General features: G+C 39.4%; 2 protein-coding genes across 2 annotated transcripts; one reads left to right on the forward strand and one right to left on the reverse strand.

Moving 5' to 3' along the window:
• Window positions 1–6,702: 6,702 nt before the first annotated feature.
• On the forward strand, window positions 6,703–9,244 carry ABCF4 (general control non-repressible 4). Its single transcript, XM_088961169.1, has one exon. The coding sequence runs from the start codon at window positions 6,845–6,847 to the stop codon at window positions 9,026–9,028; it is 2,184 nt and encodes a 727-aa protein (XP_088817295.1). The 5' UTR covers window positions 6,703–6,844; the 3' UTR covers window positions 9,029–9,244.
• A 5,921-nt stretch (window positions 9,245–15,165) lies between these two features.
• BPG2 (P-loop containing nucleoside triphosphate hydrolases superfamily protein) lies at window positions 15,166–22,636 on the reverse strand. Its single transcript, XM_088961170.1, has 4 exons — window positions 22,467–22,636; window positions 20,985–22,355; window positions 17,996–18,159; window positions 15,166–16,057 (listed from the first exon to the last, which is right to left on the reverse strand). Exons 1-4 carry the CDS (start codon window positions 22,588–22,590, stop codon window positions 15,722–15,724), a joined length of 1,995 nt encoding a protein of 664 aa, XP_088817296.1. The 5' UTR covers window positions 22,591–22,636; the 3' UTR covers window positions 15,166–15,721.
• Between the last annotated feature and the right edge of the window lie 26 nt (window positions 22,637–22,662).

Below are 22,662 nucleotides of genomic sequence, written 5' to 3' on the forward strand. Positions count from 1 at the left end.
TTGAACGGGTCGATGGCTCAACCGCTCAGGTCAATGGGTTGTTGATCGATTCAACAGTTTTTGGCCAGGGACCAGGATTGAGGTTGTTATCTCAGTGGCTCAACAATTTGAGCCAGAGGAAGAAGAAGAAGAAAATGAACAATTGAATTTGATAGTTTAAACCCTACCAGTCGACCCCAATATGAATTAGCCTCTAATTAGTTGTACAAAGACTAAACTGCCCCCACTTAAGTATGGGATAGGAAGTCTCTATTAAAACTATCACGTAAGCACATAACTTAACAAAAATAAAATGACTAATCTACCCTTATTTGGCTAGCTCTAACACTCCCCTTCAAGCTGGATAATACATGTCATATAATCCCAACTTGTAACATATATAGTTCACTCTCCCTGAGCTTAAGCCTTTTGTAAACAAATATGCCCATTGATCACCTGGGCCCACACGTTCTGTGCTTATCTCTCCAATAAGGACCTTCTCCCTCACAAAGTGGCAATCAATCTCTATGTGCTTTGTTCTCTCATGAAAAACATGGTTAGATGAGATGTGGAGTGCAACTTGATTGTCACAGTACAATTTCATAGGTCTATCCATGGAAAACCTGATTTCTTGTGGGAAATTCCTCAGCCATACTAATTCACATGTAGTGTGTGTCATGGCTCCGTATTTGGCTTTAGCACTGCTCCTTGCCACAACCGTTTGCTTCTTACTCTTCCATGTCACAAGATTTCCTCCAAGAAATGTGCAGTAACCTGTAATAGATCTTCTATCAAACAAAGAGCCTGCCCAATTTGCATCTGTATACCCAGCTTAGAGCTCCCTTCAAGTACCTTACAATTCTAAGAACTGCATCCCAATGAGGTATCTAAGAGTTCTGCATAAATTGGCTCACCACACTAACTACAAAGGAGATGTCTGGTCTCGTGATAGTCAAATAGTTCAGCTTCCCAACTAACCGTTTATACCTTCAAGGATCATCAAATATTTCCCATGTATCACTGCTCAACTTAGCATTTGGCTCCATGGGAGTTTTCAGCCAGTTTTGCACCTAACAATCTTGTTTCATCTAGTAGATCAAGAACATATTTTCTTTGGCACAGGTTTACACCTAGTTTTGATCTAGCAACTTCTATACCCAAGAAATACTTCAATGTCCCAAGGTCTTTTGTTTGAAAATGGTTTTGCAGAAAGACCTTTAGTTTATCGATCCCCAATTTTCACTACTAGTTATGACAATATCATCCACATAGACCACTAATAAAATCTTTCCGTCTTCTGAATCATAGTTGAACACCGAGTGGTCAACCTGGCATTGTTTAATTCCAAAATTCTTCACCACTTCACTAAACTTCCCAAACCAAGCACGAGGCAATTGTTTCAACCCATAATTTTTCTTTTTCAATCTGCGCACCTAACCATCCTCCCCAGAGCAAAAAACCCAGGTGGTTTCTCCATATGTACCTCCTCCATAAGGTCACCATGAAGGAAGACATTTTTAATGTCAAGTTGAAACAAGGGCCAATCATACATAACTACAAGGGAAATTAAGACACGGACAGAGCCAGTCTTAGCCATTGGAGATAAGGTCTCCATATAGTCCACCCCATACAACTGTGAATAACCTTTAGCAACAAATCTGGCCTTTAGATGCTCCACACTACCATCCGGCAAGTATTTAACAGTATACACCCATTTAGAACTCACAACATGCTTACCGGGAGGAAGAGTAGAGTGTTCCCACATTTGAGTATGTTGAAGGGCAGAGAGTTCCTCCCCCATTGCCTGCCACCACCCAGGTGAGATAAGAGCCTCTTGGACATTCTTATGTATAGAAATAGATGACAATAGTGAAACAAACTAGCGATGTGAAGCAGAAAGGCGAGAGACTGAAATAAAATTGGAAATTGGATGAAAGGTACAACTACGCTTATCTTTTCGTAAAGCAATGGAAAGATCAAGTCTTGAAGGTTTTGGAACAGGAGCAACAACAGGATCCGCAAATAAGGTAGAAGCTAGAGGAGGATCCGGTGTCTGGCGATGAGTATACACGTGCCAGATCGGTGGTTGTTAAGTAGGGATCTGCACTGGAGGAGGTGAAGGGTCAACCCCAATTGGAACAACCAGAACGGGATCACGGATTGGAAGAGGAAAAGGAAGCAAAGATGGAGACACTGATGCTTCAGATCCAAAGAAGAAGGGGGCAGACTCAAAAAAGGTGACATCAGGATAGGCATAACACTTCCAAGTAGTGAGATTGTAACACTTATACCATTTTTGAGTCCGAGAGTAGCCAAAAAAGACACACTTAATAGAGCGTGCATCCAGTTTGTCTATCCTATGACTCAAATTGTGAACAAAGCACGCACAACCAAAGATGCGGGGTGTTAATGGAAAGGGAGACAAGGTGGGGAACAAAATAGAAAAGAGAGACCGACTATAAAGAATGAAGGAAGGCACCTGATTAATAAGAAAACACGTAGTAAGTACAACATCACTCCAAAATCGTTTATGAACACTCATATGATGAAGAATAGACCGAGCAGTTTCAAGGAGATGACAGTTCTTTCGTTCAGCCACCCCATTTTGTTGAGGAGTGGATGCACATGAAGTTTGATGAATGATGTCATGTTGTTCTAAATACTGTTGAAAGGAAGTAAGAAAGTACTCACGATCGTTATTTGAACGAAGAATTTTGATTGGAATACCAAATTGTGTACGTATTAAAGCATGAATTTTTTGAAAAATGGAAAATAATTCACTCATTTTTTCATTAAATAAATTCATGTCATCCTTGAACAATCATCACTAAAAGTGACAAAATACTTGTAACCATTATAAGACTATTTTAATCAGACCCCAAACATCTGAATGAACCAAAGCAAAATGACTCAACATACGATTATCAACTCTAAGACTGAAGGGAACTCGATGATGTTTCCCATACTGACACGACTCACACTGTAAAGACAACAAATGACTCAAAGACGGAACCAGTATCTTGAGTGCCTTAAGAAATGGATGTCCTAGTCGACAATGCCACTATAGAGGGGTGAGTGAAGTCTGAAGTGCAACTGACGATCCACCACCTTCAATGTAATACAATCCACAAGCCTCATGCCCCCCACCAATCTTCTTCCCCGTCTTGATATCCTAAAAAACACAAAAGGAAGGGAAAATGTAATAGAATAATTAAGAGTCTTGGTTAATTTACTAACAGACATAAAATTGAATGGAAACTTAGGGACATATAGAACAGATGATAAAGAAAGAGAAGTCGTGCCAACATTACCAACACCACAGATGGGAGAAGAGGAACCATTGGCAAGGGTAACAAGTTGAGATGCGAAAGTTTCAGAGAGGGAAGAGAACACACCTGGAGTCCCGGTCATGTGATCAGAGGCTCCAGAGTCAATAATCTAGGAAGAGGGTTTAGATGCCAGACAAGTTATTCCTGAGTGGGCAAGGGTGGTTGTAGTATGCTGTAGATGTGGAAGGTGTTAGATCTGCTTGCCGGTTATCACTGACATCAACCCCACCAACTACTATATGATTAGCCCATGTAAAATGAGGGTCATGGAGATCATAACAGAAATTCATTGAATGTCCGTCCCTGCCACAATGGATACATTTCCTTGTAGAGTTACTTTTTCTTTTACCACAGCCTCCCCCTAAGTCACGACTACCACCACAGCCAAATATGGAACCACCACGACCTCCTCGAGAGGCATGTCCTTCCCCTCTAGCTATCACAAATGCTGATTTGTCAGATTGTGTGGGATTCTCTATAGATCCCAAAAAAATCCTACGAAGCCGTGCAAAAACTTCTTCAAGTGTAGGATGAGTAGAACCTCCCAATATTTGGGCCCTAACTAGTTCATATTCTGATTTCAACCCCACTAAGAACCTAGTGACATCTAGTTGTTCCCTCTGTTGTTGTTGAACCTTAACATCTGGAGTAAGGGGAAGATAGACATTAAGTTCATTTATGAGGTTCTTCAAACTGGCATAACACTCTTCTAGGGTTTTATTCCCTTAATGGATATCGAAATACTCCTGATAGAGATGATATACCCTTGTAGTATTATCCTACCAAAAATAAAGCTTATTGGCATGTTCCCATATGTCCTTAGTTGTATCTAAGAACATAAAGTTGGCACTTACTTTGGGTTCCATACTATTCCATAACCATGTCATGATTTGAGCATCTTCTGGTTCACAGTCATCAAATCCTAGAGAGTCAGTTGATGGTTTATCTTCCTTTACGTGTTTCACTTTCCTCTTTGCTTTGAGGAAAACTTCCCCTGACTTGGCCCATGGCATACATTTCTCACCATTAAGTTTAATGGAGGTCATATGCACACCCAAATAATCGGAGGGGATCATCACACTCAGTTTCTGATCACTAGAACCACCTCCCATTGCTGCAATTATGTCTCCCCCACTGCTATCTCTAATGCATAACTCTCAGTCACCAACCAAATACTACAACAGCCAAGGCAACACTACAACAATCTCTAAACTCAGGTGATAGGTTCATAACAAGTCACAATCAGTCACCACTGTGCACAAACTACCATTCAGATTAAGAAAAACAGGTAAACCAACATTCATACAACACCAACAAGGTAGAAAATTGATGTAGGCAATTCGACCATTCCTTCTAACCAAAAAAAAAAACAATTTTTGTTCTTGCTCACACCACTACTAATTACATAGAGCCATAAATCACCACTACAGTAATTCAGCAATTTACTAACCACATGCAAGCCCTCTTGAAGCTACTCAATAAAGGGTGAACATCAAAAGCATCACCACACAACCATCTCTGTCCCACATGGTACATGTCTGTCTGACCTTTTTTCTTTTTAAAGGTCACTACTAGTCCAAGGACATCAACTACAACCACTACAATAACCCTTACACCATTCGATCACTGTAAACACAACCTATTCTTGGGCCTTTTGCCGAGAACCAAGGCTACAAATAACCTAGTTCTTTAAGTTCTGATTAGTCCAAATAGATTTTTTAGGGTTTTCCAACCCAGAAACACCAATAACACAAAAAAAAAGGATAACCAACCTTGATGGAGAGCTTCAGTTGACCATCCACTTATTTCTGGAGTTATTCTCTTGAAAGGCAATCAAGTTCTAAGCAGAGAAAGAGAGGCCAAAGTGTTCTCAAACCTAGGTTGAGTTTGTGTTCTCCATTTGTAGTCCAGAGAGAAGAAAAAGAAGTCACAAATAGAAAGGAGCAGTAGTCACGAGCAGAGATTTAAAGAGCAACATCCTGCTCTGATACCATGTTATCTCAGTGGCTTCAGCAGTTCGAACCAGAGGAAGAAGAAGAAAATGAACAGTCGAATCTGATAGCTTAAACCCTATCAGTCGACCCTAATATGAATTAGCCTCTAATGAACAGAACCGTTATGGCCACCGGTTTTTGGGTTGATGGTTTGACCATCCAATTCAAACAAACGGTTTGTCCTAACAACAAAAATTAAAAAATGAAAGAAAAACAACCAAAAAACATTGAATGGGTCAATGGGTCGATGGTTTGACCGCCCATGTCAATGGGTCGTTGATCGATTCAACAGTTTTTGGCCATGGACCGGGATTAGGATAAAACAGAACCGGTTGCCTGGACGATTCACAATTAAAAAATAAAAAATGGTCAAAACCATTGAACGGGTCAATGGGTCGACAATTCGACCGCCCAGGCCAATGGGTCGTTAATCGATTCAATGGTTTTTGGCCAGGGACTGGGATTGGGGTAAAACGGAACCAATTGCGATTTACCACTTTTTTTTTTTGTTTTGTTTTGTTTAAGGTCACTTTGGATTTATCTTCCAAGGTTTTGGAATCCCTTGCAATGTCTAGCCTTCCCATGGCTATGACTACAAAGTTATTTTGTCTAATTATTGGCATCTAGAAAAAATGACTCGGAAACGGAACCGTTCTGGCCACTGGTTTCTAGGTTGATGGTTCGACCATCCGGTTCGAACAGATGGTCTGTTCTAACATCAAAAATTAAAAAATAAAAATATAAATTTTAAAAATAAAAAATAAAAAATGGTCAAAGCCATTGAACGGGTAGACAGTTCGATCACCCGAGTCAACGAGTCGTTGACTGATTCAACGATTTTTGGCCAAGGACTGGTTTTGGGGTAAAATAGAACTGATTGCCTGGACGGTTCTCAGGCTGAACGGTCCTATTGTTCAGGTCAACTAGGAGTTCTCGATGCAAAACAAAGGACAACTATGAAGTAGAACTTAAAATTATCATTGTATGATCGTATTCTTTTATATGAAATGCTTTGCTGAGACAATATTTAAAAAACGAGCATATGCTCATTTGTTTTAAGTCTTAATTTCAAAACTTGAATACTTATAATTACAAATTTCTTATATTAAGAAACCATTATTTTTTATAATATAGCAAATAGAAATGTTGCAATTTCGGAGGGGCCCATCCGTTAGCATTATATAAATCCATAAAAGCTAGAAACTGAATTGGTTTTAGTTGCAGTTTTCCAAAAACCAAAGGATCGGTTCTATTTGTAAAAAGAAGGCCACAACTGAGAGAACTATTAATAACCTGGGCGCGGGCACCCGGTACCCCGCTTTGCCTTAGGCATATGTCTCGGAATCCCGGCCCGGTCCGGTTCATGATCAAGGTTTCCAAATCTTCTCAGACTCGGACTCGGACTCCCAGTGTTTCCAAATTCTTCCACCTCCTATATATAAAACTGCCCAAACATCCTAGCAAACCCTAGAAAATAAATCCAGCTTCTCTCTAGCCTCTACCGAGCTCCAAAAACATATCTGATCGATTCTACTTCTGCAGATGGGAAAGAAGAAGCCCGATGATTCTGGTACAGCACCGAAGGGCAAACCCAGCAAGGACTCTTCCTCCGGCAAAGATAGTAAGAAAGAGAAGTTCTCCGTCTCCGCCATGCTTGCCAGCATGGACCAGAAATCCGATAAGCCCAAGAAACCCTCTTCCTCGGCTGCCAAGCCCAAGGCAAAAGCAGCTCCTAAGCTCCCCTCTTACACCGACGGCATCGATCTGCCTCCCTCTGATGACGAAGACGAGGATGTACCCGACTATGGCTTCGGCGAAGAGGACTCCAAGAAACCCGTTCAGCGCCGGCCCGAGTCAAAGCCTCTTGACATCACAGTATCCGAAAAAGAGTTGAAGAAGAGAGAGAAAAAGGATTTACTTGCTGCGCATGCCGCCGAGCAGGCCAAGCAGGACGCTCTGAAGGACGACCGCGACGCTTTCACTGTTGTCATCGGTAGCCGTGCTTCCGTCCTTGATGGCGAGGATGGTGCTGATGCTAATGTGAAGGATATCACGATTGATAATTTCTCTGTGTCTGCGAGGGGGAAGGAGCTCTTGAAGAATGCTTCGGTTAAGATTTCGCACGGGAAGAGGTATGGGCTGGTTGGACCCAATGGGAAGGGCAAATCTACACTGTTGAAGCTTCTTGCCTGGAGGAAGATTCCGGTGCCAAAGAACATCGATGTGCTTTTGGTTGAACAGGAGATTGTTGGTGATGAGAGGACAGCGTTGGAAGCTGTTGTCTCGGCGAATGAAGAGCTTGTGAGGCTCCGGCAGGAGGTTGCGTCTCTGCAGAATTCGTCGGCTTCTGCTGGAGATGAGAACAACGATAACGATGATGATGTAGGAGAGAAGCTGACTGAGTTGTATGAGAGGTTGCAGTTGTTGGGGTCTGATGCGGCCGAGGCTCAGGCGTCTAAGATTCTTGCTGGTTTGGGATTCACCAAAGATATGCAGGGCAGGGCTACTCGGTCGTTTAGTGGTGGTTGGAGAATGAGAATTTCATTGGCTAGGGCGTTATTTGTGCAGCCGACCCTTCTGTTGCTTGATGAACCTACCAACCATCTTGACCTTCGAGCTGTTCTGTGGTTGGAGGAATACTTGTGCCGGTGGAAGAAGACTCTTGTCGTGGTGTCGCACGATCGGGATTTTCTTAATACTGTCTGTAATGAGATTATCCATCTTCATGACTTAAAACTCCACTTTTACCGTGGAAATTTTGATGATTTTGAAAGCGGGTATGAGCAACGGCGCAAGGAGATGAACAAGAAGTTCGAGATCTACGACAAACAGGTGAAGGCGGCGAAGAGATCTGGTAATCGGGTTCAGCAGGAGAAGGTCAAGGATCGAGCCAAGTTCAATGCTGCCAAGGAAGCCTCGAAGAATAAGGCAAAAGGCAAAGTTGACGAGGACGAGACTCCTCCAGAGGCACCAAAGAAGTGGAGAGATTACACTGTAGAATTCCACTTTCCCGAGCCTACCGAACTCACCCCGCCTCTGTTGCAACTCATTGAAGTCAGTTTTTGTTATCCAAACAGGGAGGATTTCAGGCTATCGAATGTTGATGTGGGTATTGATATGGGAACTCGTGTAGCTATAGTGGGGCCTAATGGAGCGGGGAAATCGACTTTACTCAATCTTCTTGCTGGTGATTTAGTTCCGACTGAGGGAGAAGTAAGGAGGAGTCAAAAGCTAAGAATTGGGAGATATTCACAGCATTTTGTGGACCTGTTGACAATGGAGGAAACCCCGGTTCAATATCTTCTCCGGCTTCATCCTGAGCAAGAAGGGCTTAGCAAACAGGAGGCTGTCCGTGCAAAGCTTGGGAAATTTGGTCTTCCCAGTCATAACCACCTTACCCCTATTGCAAAATTATCAGGAGGCCAGAAAGCCCGAGTAGTTTTCACTTCAATTTCCATGTCAAAGCCCCACATTTTGCTATTGGATGAGCCAACAAATCATTTAGACATGCAGAGTATTGATGCACTGGCTGATGCTCTGGATGAGTTCACTGGTGGAGTTGTCTTGGTCAGTCATGATTCCAGGTTAATATCCCGGGTATGCGAGGATGAAGAGAAGAGTGAAATCTGGATAGTAGAAAATGGCACTGTAAAGACTTTTCCTGGGACTTTTGAGGAGTACAAGGAGGAGCTTCAAAGAGAAATCAAAGCAGAGGTCGATGAGTGAGTTAAAGTTCAAGGCATTGGCTATTCTTTCTTTTGATTTATAATAAGTGAGGCGAATTTAAGAAAATATTCTTTGTTTCCCCTTGTTATTTGTGAGGAGTGTCTTTATTGTTGCGGAGATGTAGGAAAAACAAACCCTATGTGTTTATGTTTGGGTTTTTCTACTGATGTGAAAAACATCTCTAAATATGGAATGAGTTTGATTACTTGGTATCCACATTTTTTTGGGATTAGCATTGAGACTAAGTTATGACATTATATAATTACAATATTCCTCTCTCTGCAAATACCAATAAAAAACCCATCTCTGCAATTGGTGGCAACATTTGAAACTGGAAGTTCAATTCAACATGAAGATGTTGGCTATCACTTAGTGTGCAATGTGCATGAAGTGGCCGGGGGCAATATAACCGTTTTGCAACTTGACTGGCAAAAATGAAATCTTCAATTGTGAGTTGCAAATGCTACTATTGATGCTAGAATGTGTATTATGCTTGCTAGGCTCCTTAGCACTAGTAAATAAAATGAAATCTTCAATTGTGCAAATCCATATGTTGTCTTCTCTAAAGATTTTAGAAGATTATGAAGAATAGTTTTAGCCACTGATTCCTGTTGATTTAGTTCTGGTAGAGAAGAGAGGAGGAAATATCGGAGAAAATATTTGGGGTGAAAAGAAATTATTGCGTGCACACCTGTTCTGTTGATATTATACACTATTTATAATAGGTACAAAATGATAGAATTGCCCCTATTAGTAGTTAAGCAAAAATAAGCAAAAAAAGAAAAAAATCCTATATTCTGCCTTGAATGGACATAGATACCTCTTATTCTTCTAAATGGATGAAGTGCCTAATGTTGGACATGTTTTGGATTTTGTCACTCCTTGGATTCTTGAGAGATACTTTATTACTTTTATGCAACACTTTTCCTTTCTTATTGACATAAATTAATAGCTAATCTATACAATGAATACCGTACTTCCTATAAAATGTTATTGACAAAGACAAACTTATAGACCCTTTTCTAAAGGTATATAATGATAGAATTAAGAAAATGTGGGCTATTTAATAGCTTATAGCCTTACACTTTTTTATAGATGTCCCTCCATCCTTGTTCTTTGGTCCTCTTGACTCCCAGTCATGTGTCAGATTCTAGTTCTCATGTCCGTGTCCATGCAACACTGTATGGAGAACTAAAAACAAAGTAAGATAATCATGAAGTTTGATGTCTCTCTTTCTGGAACTGGTGCGAAAAAACCATCAACAATCTTAACTTCATCCATACTATCTACAATCTGATAGAACAAAGATGATATATGTCATATGGTTGGAAGCACTTGAATCCATTACACAAGTGAAAGTGGACAAGGTGAGACAAAGGCAATGTGCAAAGGCATGGTTATCCACCAAATGACGTAGAGGAAGTCATACCACAATTGAAGTTAGCTTCTAATTGTGTGATTAGTTGACTAGAGCGATTCATCTCTTCTATAGCCTGAGCTAAGAAAGTTTATCTTCCTTAGGTAAGCAAGGAGTCGTGAGGGAGTCAATGTTTTGGGCACAAGTGTAATTTTTCCTTTTTGTTCTTGGGAGTGTTTTGCTCCCTTGGGAAGATAAGAAAGTTTATCTTCCTCTGTAATTCTTTTGTGATTAAGTAATGAAATGTTGTTATTGATAAAAGAAAAAGCCTGAGCTAAGAAATCTGCAGATGAACCAGAAGTAGTTGAAGAAGATTGGGTCCCTGCACTGGGAATGGGTTGTGATCCATTGGAGTCTCCAAGGAAAAAATGTTTATGTTAGGCTTTTCCTGCTGTTTCCCATAGACCTGAAATGGATCTGATTCGGATCAGATTCAGCAAAATCCGAATCTGATCCAATCATTGCAAGCTAGCATCTGAATTTGATCTGATCCTAACAGAATCAAATTGGATTTGAATTTAATCCGACTACACCTGAATTTTTTAAAATACAGAAAAAATTGAAAAGTTAATTGCTTTTCAACTTTTATTATACATAATAGGTTGAATGTAAATATAGCATACTTAATTTATTATACATATAAATTAATATATAATATAATATATAAATATATTTTTTATATTTTTAAATATAATTATATAAGTTTTATATATTAAAATCAATAAATATCATAATACAATCAGATTCAGTTTTTAATAGGATTGATTGGAGTCAAATCCGAATCTGATTCAATTACATAAACACAATCCGAATATGGGATAATTGGATCAGATGCCAGATCGGGCCACAGAGTTTCATGTATCATTGACAGGCTTAGTTTCCCCTTCTTGAATCTAGGAAGGATTTCATGCAGCATAGTTTTCAAGGCGCCAAGGTGAGGCTAGGCGACAGGGGGGCGCCTTGTCGCCTAGTCGCCTAGGCGATGGATTTTTTTAAGTGAAAAATACATATCCTAGGTAGTTCCCTAGGTTCCATAATCTTTCCTTAATAACTATCCATAATTTTCTTATAAACTTCATGTTTATGTCTAGAAAATCAACAATATTTATGAGAAGAAAAAGAAGAAAGAAAAGAAAGTTCAAAAAATATGGGGACTGAACCCCTATTTTTGTTATAGGAAAAGAAGAAAAGAAAAGGTGGAAGAAGAAGAAGAAGGAGATGTGGAGGAAGAAATGTGCTGATTAGACAAAACTTTAAGTTTTTCCTTTATTGGTTCAAATTCTGAAGTCTTTGAGGGTTCAATACAGCAGTTAGCAATGTTTTGTGTTGATTAAACCCTAACAAATAAGAAAATAATAAAAAGAAATCAGTTTATAAATACAAAAAACAAATATTTTTGTTTAATAATGTCAATTTTATAATTATAATCTAAAAAAATAACAATATAAAAGTATTTTATAAGACGCTATACAAAACTGCTAGGCGACTGGGTGAGGCGGGCCTCCAAGGGTGCCTTGTCGCCTAGGCGCCTTGACAACTATGTCATGCAGCTTGAAATGGTTCTAAATATTTCAGGCTAGGAGGCATGTTCAGTATTCTCCCCATGGGTTTCTCATAATTGATCTCCAGCTAGCCTCACCTCAAACTAGGGAATACGTCTAATGATAAAAAAACTAGGGAATACACCTCATCAATAGAAGGGACTTTCCCCTTTCTCAACGATTTGAATCTGAGTTATCTCTTTCTTAGTTCTGAGGAATTCAAAAGCCTTCTTTTGCTCATTAAGGAAGTTACAGAGTTCTGCATCTCTTGGGTCATGCCATGTCTATGTTTGGTGGTGATCAAACTCATCCCACATACTTTGTAAGGTAGCAAAATGAAAAATTCAATTCAACCCCCTTTGACAAAAAGAAGCAATGTCTTGCTGGAGCTAGTAAAATCCTGACAACTTTTTTCTATGAATATGTCTACCCTGTCCCAAAGACGAGCAGCAGTACAAGGAACAAAACGAGTAGCTAGAGGCTGCATAGAATTCAATAAACCATGATATCATTGCCATGCTCTCTTGCATAGAATTCAAATACCTAAGTTTCCTTCATTCACTTGTATAAATCTTGATTGAACTGCAAATCTGAGACCACACTAGAAAATTTGTTCTATCAAGTTTTAAATTAGTTAAGCTGGACATACGTATCACCCATCATAGTAGCTCCACCAAAAAACCAAGCTACTGGAAACAGCCCTATGTGAGAGATTGAAACATCAAGTTTTCAGGAATGATGCTAAAATAGAACCAATGTGTGTAAATTATCCCTTGTTCAAAATCTAAGAATCTTGGGAGTTGTAGTTTGAGTTTTATTGGCCGGGGTTGGTTGCTTTCTTTCTTCACCTTTCCCTGGGCCTCTGTTGTGCTATTAACAATGCAAGGCTACTAGATGAATGGTCCATATGAAACTATTTGCAAGGAGATTGGATCTTCTCCTTACAGAGCGTGCATCACACCAACCTCACAGTGCATCACAGCTGTGCGTTGAGAACATCTCCCGTACATGATGTTACCATTCATGGGAAGATGTTCCCAATGCACGGCTGCAATGCATTGTGAGGATGGTGTGACTGTGCGAGGCACACTTTGTGAGGAGCAGATCCGAACTCTTTTGCAAGGCTTCTGGACAGTTATGGAGCTGTGTCTAAGCTATTTGAATGAGGTGTCTTCACTAGCGTTTTAAAACTGCAAGGCGCAAAAAAAAGCACAGGGGCAATTTGCGCCTGAGGTGCAAGGCACAAAAATACAAAAATGCCCAAAAAATGTCAGAAAATTCAAAAGAAAATGATTTGTCATCCTAACCCAGGGTTTGAAGTTTTGAGGAATTCTAGTTCCTCTATTCTTCAGCAAACACTTGATCATTGAAGCCTTTTCAACTGCAAATCTTTTAGACTGTTGTCCTTCTAAAAAATCTTTTAGTGTTGTCTACATTGATACCTGGTAAATGAACCTTTAATGATTTTGATTTTTAATAGAAAATTTCCAATGTTTATAATTATGTCTGTGTATTGATCTTTTACATTCTCAAGTTTCACTTCTGTATTGCAAAGTTTATGAACTCCATTGATAAAAAAAAAGTTTTATTAACTTTCTATCTTCTTGTATCATAGTTGTGGTTGCATCTACAGTAGTCAATCCTGTGACAGCAGTTTTACCTTGATATTTGACACAAGTGCCAAGTAATCAGGAATCTCCAGGTACCCGGAATGCCAACCTTCAAAAATCATTGCATGGGGATGCAACTGGAAATAATATTTAACAACATAAATGATTTTAAAATATAGTATAACAAGAAAAATCAATGTGTAGATTCATTGGATGTGTCCTTTGTTGTGATATCTTCTTGTTTATGAGTACTCAGTGTCAAGTTTTTTATTTTCTATTTTTATTTTTTGGGTGACCTTGGCTTCAAGCATCATCAAAATGCTAGTGTTATGACTGTTATCCCAAGTTCCAATTGTTACCATGGCATCCTATAGTCAGCATGGCTGGAACACTTCCGTGGTTGTCTGGTAACTCTGCTGAAGATCCTCTTGTGCTCTTTTATTTACCAACAATTTGTGGCCAGATACTATATTGCTGTTACCCGTGAAAACTTTTCTATCCAAACTCCAAGTTTAGTTAATACAAAACATTATGACATAGTTTGTTGACTTGTACAAGGTACTGTTTTTCTATGAAGTTCGTTCCACTTTATTCTATCCCCAGCACAAAAGGAATTCCGTATTGGCTGATGGCAAACTAAGTCTAACTACTGAAAAGATTCCAATGCTTGGGTAACTATTTTACCCCTCAAATTTTAAAAATATGACAACAATTTGACTATGTTCAAAGGAATTTCCAAATTGGAATTAGTGATTTAAAAGGCGTGCCTAGGTGCACAGGCACATTTTAGGGTAGGCTCAATACTTTCAAAGGCGTGCACCTGATGTGCCTTGCACCTTGGCCTAGGTGTGCACCTTTTGAAAACTGTATTTTTTTTTGAACCTAGCAGCTGTTTTCTTTTCTTTTTTTTTTTTTTTTACTTTTGAAAATTGTACATTTTTACTTTTTTTGGGCCATGCACCTTAGCCGCTTGCTTTGCTCGCTCACCAAGGCTCTAAGAACCCCCTATTTGCTAGTGTTATCCATTCATTCATCTTAATAAAACATTTTCTTAAAAGGCAGTTAAAAATATAAAATTATTATTTTTTGTGCGAAAATTAAGAATTTAAGATGCAAACATGAACTTGTTTGGGCTTGCCTCGAGTGTCGTGACACAAAGGCGACTCGTAGAATCGAGAATGTAATAATATGTTTTACATCACATTAGCTACTTGAATATAATATGTTTTACACCACATTAGCTAAAAAAAAGAGATTGTGAGCTTAACATGCTTGAAAATGTTTTATATGTTTGATTTTATTTTTAAAATTTCATTTGAATATACTTTAGATGTTATGTTTATGTATTTTAATTTTAGATAATCAATTTTTTAAATCATTAATTTTAAAATTTAAGTTTATATTTCTTATTAATATTATGCTTAATATATTTTTTAATTTTTTGGCATTTTCTTTTGAATTTCGCCCCAGGCACAAATTGGCCCTTGCGCCTTGTGCTTTTAAAACACTGATTGGAATACCAAAAAAATTGACTCATGAAAGTAAATTGTAGAACATTTCGAACACTGATTGGAATGCCAAATTGTCTAATATCAAAAGAATAAAATCAAATTGTCGAACATTTCAAATTGACTCATGAAAGTAAATTGGAAGAACAAGAGATTTGAACCAGGTTTTGCCATAAATTATCAAAAGTATGAGTTGATGATGGTCCCTCTAGCCAGTCAAAACCTAATTCATACACATGTTTGGGGTGTAATCAGGATCTGAGTTACTTTTTATGGTAATGTTGATGCCCCTCTTGACATGGTACTAACACGAGAATTGGGTAATAGCTCCCTTCACTATACACAGAAAACCCGGTGAGGAACATTTAACATGGTGTTTCATTAACGTGGCCAGAATTTGAATTCTGAACACAGTGCAGAAAAACTGAGCAGCATTGTTTCTCCAAATGATTGCTTCCAGAATAGACTCCATTCTCTCATCTTGAAGCTTCTTCACATTTTTCTAACTCCCTGTCTTGGTTGCTGACATGGGTGCATGGGGTTGGGCATCTTTTTCCTTCTGCCTTCATAGTTCAGACGATAATTTCTGAAAGAGAAGTTCTAATCTCTTAAAGTGATTAAACCTCAACACTCTCTTCTTCAAGCTTCTTCCTGGCTTCTGCTTCAAGCTTAGTTTGGTTGCCAATAGCATCAGATATTGCCTTGGGTAGTAGGAAGCCAGATCTCTCAAGGAATGGTGCCCGATCAAGAACCAATGGCTCACGCACTGTCATCTCAATGCCATCATATGTCCCTATTGTCAAGGTTGCCTCCCCTTTGAGTCCTAAAGAAAACCAACCAAGCCCAGCAGCTGCAACATCAATACTGTTCACATCCCAGCTGTTGCCAGATACCTTAATTTCTCTCTGCTCCCATTTCCCAAGTTCAGGTACCCGATCTACACTGCCGGGAGGCTGATTGAACAAAGAGGTGAAATATGTCATGCATTTGGCACAAACAAAATTGAACAATATATAAGTACAGAATGATCGATGCATGCTGGTTAGAATGAGTTGCAAATGAAATACATTTAGGAATTACTATTACTTGGGCAAAGAAAAGGGAAATTATTATCGAACTTGCAAGTCCCATTGTTTCTGTGGCAACAATGTTGATTGGTTGGTTAATTTTTGTTGCCATTATTGTTATCATCATCTTAATCATCTTAATCATCATTAACTGCAACCATTATTTTATTAATGCATAAAAAATCCCACTTTCAATATAATATATCAAAGTGAAGGAACATGTGCAACAATGGAAGGCCGACAACCTGTCATTTCATCAAAAACCAGAAAATTTCACCTTGTTACAAATTAACGCCCAGGCCTAGTGCCCCCATACCAGATTTCCCCTAGTCGCCCCTCCCCTTGTAGTGTTACAAAAAAGTGTTTGCTAATATAGGTGCCTACCCGAACAAACAGTTCAGGTTAGAAGACTGTGCCGTCCAAGGGCAATCTTCTCTTGTTAAAAACCAGCTAATCTCCACTTGGCAGTCCCTCCACTTACAGTTCATTTCATCTCCATGAATTGACTAGTTATCCTTGAACTAGGGGAAAGCCCATCCCAAAAGAGCTCTTTGCATCAAGGTTTTAAATTTTTTAGCTTTGGGAGATTTTTTTATCAATTTCAATTGTTTTACTAATATTTGTAGGAGTATTTTTATGTCTATATTGTTGACTTTATGTTATTTTGATAATCTAAAATTTTGGGCAAAATAAATGGCCGAAGTCCTATATTTTCAATGAAATTCTGAGGTTTCATTGGGATTTCAGCCTACATAAATCTGCCCAATATATTTTCATAATTGTGTTGGTGGCTTTATATGAAACTGAAATTTTGCAAATTCCATCAACATTTGAAACCATATTAGAGAACAAAGTCTTTATTTCTAGCATCTGTATGCTTCACCTACTATATATATTCTATCTTCATAAGATGCACAAGACGAAAATACTTTGTGAATGATTCTTCACAAAAGTTTTCTTTTATCATTAAACCAACCAGAGAGATTTTATTAAATAAAGCAATCAGAACTGCTACTAATTGGAGATAAGTACAAAACTGTACAGTAACAAGTATTAGAAAATACAGCGCATAGCTAACCAAAGACTCCAGATCTGCTACCCACAAGACACTACAGCCGCACATCAGGAACATTCCCTATGAATGATAACATTCAAACAAGGAGATATTCCTGATGTATGACTGCAGTGTCTTGCAGGTAGATGTGGGTAGCAGATCTGAGCGTCTAACGAAGACTACAAGATAGTTTGTAGGGTCAAAAGCCAAAATTAGGGCATAAGAGTAGGAGCATTAGAAAATACAGCGCATAGCTAACCAAAGACTCCAGATCTGCTACCCACAAGACACTACAGCCGCACATCAGGAACATTCCCTATGAATGATAACATTCAAACAAGGAGATATTCCTGATGTATGACTGCAGTGTCTTGCAGGTAGATGTGGGTAGCAGATCTGAGCGTCTAACGAAGACTACAAGATAGTTTGTAGGGTCAAAAGCCAAAATTAGGGCATAAGAGTAGGAGCATTAGTAAGTGTTGGTGTTTGAATATAGTTGAGATCTCTAAGCACAAAGAATTTCACAAGCAGAACTTAGGAGGCAGAGATGCAGGTTCACATCTCCCTCCCAACTCAAAATAATTAAGGATCAAGGACATGATGAGGCCATTTAATGGTTATTGTATTAATTGTTCAGATTGTTACAATAACAGCTACTGTTTTGTGGTGATTAATTCTTTTGGAAGTTCATAATCAGGTGGCAATGCAGCTAACTCAATTTTGAGCTGTCCATTGATGCATCTCTAATTATTTGGATGGTAAAGTTTTACCTGTAACCTGGTGCCCACATGCTTTCTCCAGATTTCATCTGCATTTTCTATTTTTCCCAAGTGAAGGGAAACATTTGGCGATGCCCATATTGTTACATAAATGGTTTGTACTGAAGCTTGATTCAAGTCCAGCCGCATTAAACCACCAACATGGACTGCCTGCCCTGCCTGCAAAAGAAACACATTTTTTATCATTAATGAAGAGAGTGCATTATTTATAAAGATAGTCAAAAATACAAAGCCTTCCTACTCTAAAGTTGAGAGGAATGGCCAGTAATAAAGAACCGGAAATAGAACTTCTGGCTGGTCCATCTGCTAGAGAGTTTGCTTATCTTGGGATCCAGTTGAAATGCTGAGTAAGGTATTTTCATCCTTATTGTGAATAATGTTGCTTTTCTCATATGATGGTGTACTTTCCACTTCCCAAGGACCTTCTGATGTGGAGTCTATCCAGACTATGACAACTGATGAAAATTCTTCAACCTCTATGCCTTTCATGCCTACAAAGTAGATTATCCATAGACCATGCAGCTAAGGTACAGTTTTTATTCTCATTGCTGTTGCTTCTCCAATGAGACTAGACACCAGAATATGCTGCCATCATCTATCCTCTATGACATCAAAAAGTGTCCTCAAGGCCTCTTGGTTGCCTATCATTGAAATTGAATTCTCCCTGACCTTGAGGCAGGGGAATCCATTCCCCTTGTAGTGCTTGACTTGGCCAAGCAAAAGATACTATTACTTCCATCTTCTGAGGATGGAATAGATACTGGTGCTTTAAAAGGCATGGGAGGCATATGCCTAGAGGCTCGCCTCTAGGCAAGGTGCCCCAAAAACACCCTGAGGCATATACCAGAGATGTGATGCCTCATACGCCTTATGCATGAGGTGTGCTAGATGTGTATGCCTAATGTGCCTCATTCACACCTCGTACAAAAGACAGGGAAAAAAAAGAAAGGAGGGAAAGAAAAAGAAAAAAAAAATAAAGAGAAGAAAAAAAGAGAAAAAGAAAAGAAAAGTCAACTAGTGTTATGCATCTTCATTCTTCTCAATATGAGGCATCTTTCACAAAATAAAATAAAATAAAATAAATAGATGAGATCCTCCTTCCTCTTTTTCCTCACCCCACCCTCCTCTTACATTCTGAACTATGCCTCACGCCTCCAGGTAGTGGAATGCCTCATGACACACCTCCATGTTTTAAAACATTGATAGATGCAAACCTCTTCAAATTCTTCTCTCATAGATGTCCAATTCTCTGTTCTTATTGTGACCACCTCAACGATGGAATTTGGCTTCATTGTTTTATCTTGGAAGGTTCTTGCTATTCTCTCCTCCAACCAGAAGCATTTGAACCAGTGGGCACATCTTTTTTCTATGATAAGAATTAGTTGCAGATCTGACTAAAGCTTAACAAAAGTATTGGAGATATTCACCAGTAGAATCATAAAAAGTGATACAATCTTAAAGAGTAAGAAAACCAAATGAAAATATTCAAGTAGATAATAAGAAAGGAAAACAGTAAATGTTGACAAAGAACTAAGCTAATTTGCCTAGGTAGAGACTTCAGACCTTGCCCATGAAAGGAAAAGGATGCTCACAATGTAATGTTCAACCTTGGGAAAAAATAGTTAATGCTAAATATGCTAAACAATTTAGAGAACTATGTAACTTAATTTGCAGATGCAACCATCATCCCTCCACTACTGTTTCCTCCAAACTCATTTTTTACTTTGTCAAAAATACTTTTTCAATGATCTGATTTCTATTGTACTAAAGATAAAATTCATTCAAAGAGAAAGAGGGCATAAAAATAGGTGATAAGGAATAACACCCAAAGGAAAAAAAATAACAAGAACCCCCATCTATCTCAACAACAACGTCAATTCCACCATGATCAAACTTAAGAACTCACAAGCAAAGAATTTCATGGGGTGTCAGCAGATGCAATCACCAAAGGATGGCAACCAATGGCCAGGCGGCCAGCTTTGCTACACCCATGCAACATGTACTTCAGGAATGGGAACCTCCAGACTCAAATGATGGGAAAAGCCAAGTAAACTTTGATGACTACACTAGGCAACCTGCCCTGGGCATATTGGGTTTGGATGTTGCTATAGAAGATCAAAAGGGGATACCATTTTAATATATTCAGGACATATGGGTGAAGGGAATAAAATAAAGGCATAATTGACCCCTATTCTTGAAGGCTTAAAGGTGGGTTTGCGTAGGGTTTAGACTGCACTCAAGTAGAAGAGTGGGACCTTGGGTATAAGGCATTCACGTAGTCTAAACCCTACATTCAAGTAGGGTTTGGAGTATTTAGACTACAATCAAGTTATAATTAGCTGGATGCATTCATCTGAGGATGGGCTTTGGGTGTAAGACATGCATTAGAAATGCAAGGTACTTGGCCTCTCATTCAACCAGATTCCAAGATCTAATGATGTATTGGCTGATAGTCTTGCTTGAGGAGTAGATAAAAAGGGTCTCTTTTGGGAGCTGTTGAACTAGTGCTGATTATTGTTTTTACTTTAGCTCTTTGATTCTATGTAGAAGTCAGTGATGGACACTGCTTTGTACTTCCCTTTGGTGCTTTAATATGACGTTTAACTCTAATATTTCATTACATATCCATCAGTGATAAAATAACATGGTACAAAAGGGCCAAGTAGCTTAAATAAGAAGACCACAACTTAAAACCAAGGATGTTTGGACCCTAAATGTTAGTGATCTAGTTAGCTATCTTTCTAACGAGAAAAAGTTGACTTCTTCTTCCCACCCCCCCCCTCTTTTGCTTCAGCTTGCACACTCATATTGGCTTCAACAAACAATGTTATAGATTGCTCATTATCATCAGCAGATCAGAACCTCAATTGATTATAGTAGGTCCAATCAGTTAGCTGCAGTTTGCACTACTATAGCAAAGGAGTAAAATTCGTTGCAAAAGCAAAAGAAAAACATAAAGTGGTGGACCTGGTGGATAAACTTGCCTTTATCCGGTAAGTTCGAGGCTGCAGCTCCTTCCGGACCTCAACCATCTTCTGCTCCTCCCTGTTCAATCTCATCGACATCAAATATGGATGCAGGAGGCCAGGAGTGTCATACATCTTTGCTTTGGCAGGTAAAATCCCTCGAATTCTTATGATCCCAAGCGTTGTGCCAGGAACCGCAGCTTCAGTTAGCTTTGTAACCTTTGCACCTTCTTTCTTGGCAAATGCATTAATAAGAGTAGATTTACCTGCATTCTGAGCCCCAATCACCCATACATTCCCTCGAGGGCCTGCCAACTCTTTGATGAATGACAACAAATTCCTAACACCAAGATCCTTACGTGCACTGACCAGATAAACACCACTTAATTTGGGTGCCCCTCCAGCCTTAGCACGATTTCGAACCCACCTATCTAATCTTGACGGTGAAACCTGAGACGGAAGAAGATCGACCTTTGTTGCGACCAGGACTAGCTTCGGTAAGTTCTTGCCGAGCTTTGGGTCCTTCTTGCTTCCTTCCAATGCCTTGAACAATGATTTTGCTGCCCGTTTGGGGAACGAACCATCAAAATCAACGCAATCAACCACCATAACTACAACTGCAGCATCGGAGGTACTGGAGGTTTTCATCAACCGAGTGGTTATCAATCGCTCAAAGTCGAAATCAGGTATCAAGTTCTCTGCTTTCTGGTTCTTCACCTGCCCATAATTTCTTAACGAATGGCACCGAGCACAAACAGTAGCCACTACTTCTTCGTTTCTGAGAGCTTCTCTAGCCTTCCGCTTCTTCTCAGCTTTTGAAACCTTCTGCTTTTTTACCTTCCTCAACGTCTCTTCAGTAATGTTGCCATACCCAACTCCAGCAGGCGCAAACCCGTCCAACTCCTTCTTCCGCTTCTCGTCTTCATCTTCAATTTCAAATTCCCAATCGTCAGAGCTCCAATCAATCCCATCATCCTTCTCCAATTCATCTCCTTCTTCATCGCTTCTTTCAAGTTTACTCTGGAACCCTTCTGATAACTCTTCCTCGTCCTCCCCTTCATCAAATTCTTCCAATTCATCATCGAATTGATCCGAAAAAGCCTCCTCGTCTTCGTCTTCAGCTGTTTCTTTCTGAGGGGCCCTCCTTTTCTGGAAGAAACCGGGGAGATTTGGGTCTTTATCTTGCATAAAAACTCCACAGCCAGGACAGACATGGCCAAGGCTCTCATCTTCATCTCTCCCTTCACTCAGGATTGGGTAACGAGGGCCTTTTCCCGAACCTTTCACGAGCTGGGTCTGTGTTGTTGAAGTGCGTTTTTCTCCGTTCCACGAACAACATAGCTGCCAAGAAGACCTTCTGTTGTTGCTCTCCTTCCTCCTCACGCCTGATAGGAGGTTAATGTTTATGGATTGGCTTTAAATCTTTTGGTTGAAACAAATAAGAACAATGGAAATGTGAGACAAGGGACATTAGCGGGATAACTTGGATAACTTACCAGTAAATAAACGACTCGTTGATGGGTCTCCTCCTCTCCCGTCGCCGCCATTATTGGGGAGCTTAAACCTCAGGGTAGTGGTTGTTGTCGAGAGATATGATGCAGGGGAGAGTAGGATAGCCATTTCTCTGCAAAGCGTATTGCAGCACTGCAGCTGCAGGCAGGGATTTCGGCCAACTCTGCATATAGGAGAAAG

Source organism: Nelumbo lutea, chromosome 1 (assembly GCF_056320005.1).
Source record: "Nelumbo lutea isolate HS-2025 chromosome 1, American lotus-T2T, whole genome shotgun sequence".
NCBI classification, from domain to species: Eukaryota; Viridiplantae; Streptophyta; class Magnoliopsida; order Proteales; family Nelumbonaceae; genus Nelumbo; species Nelumbo lutea.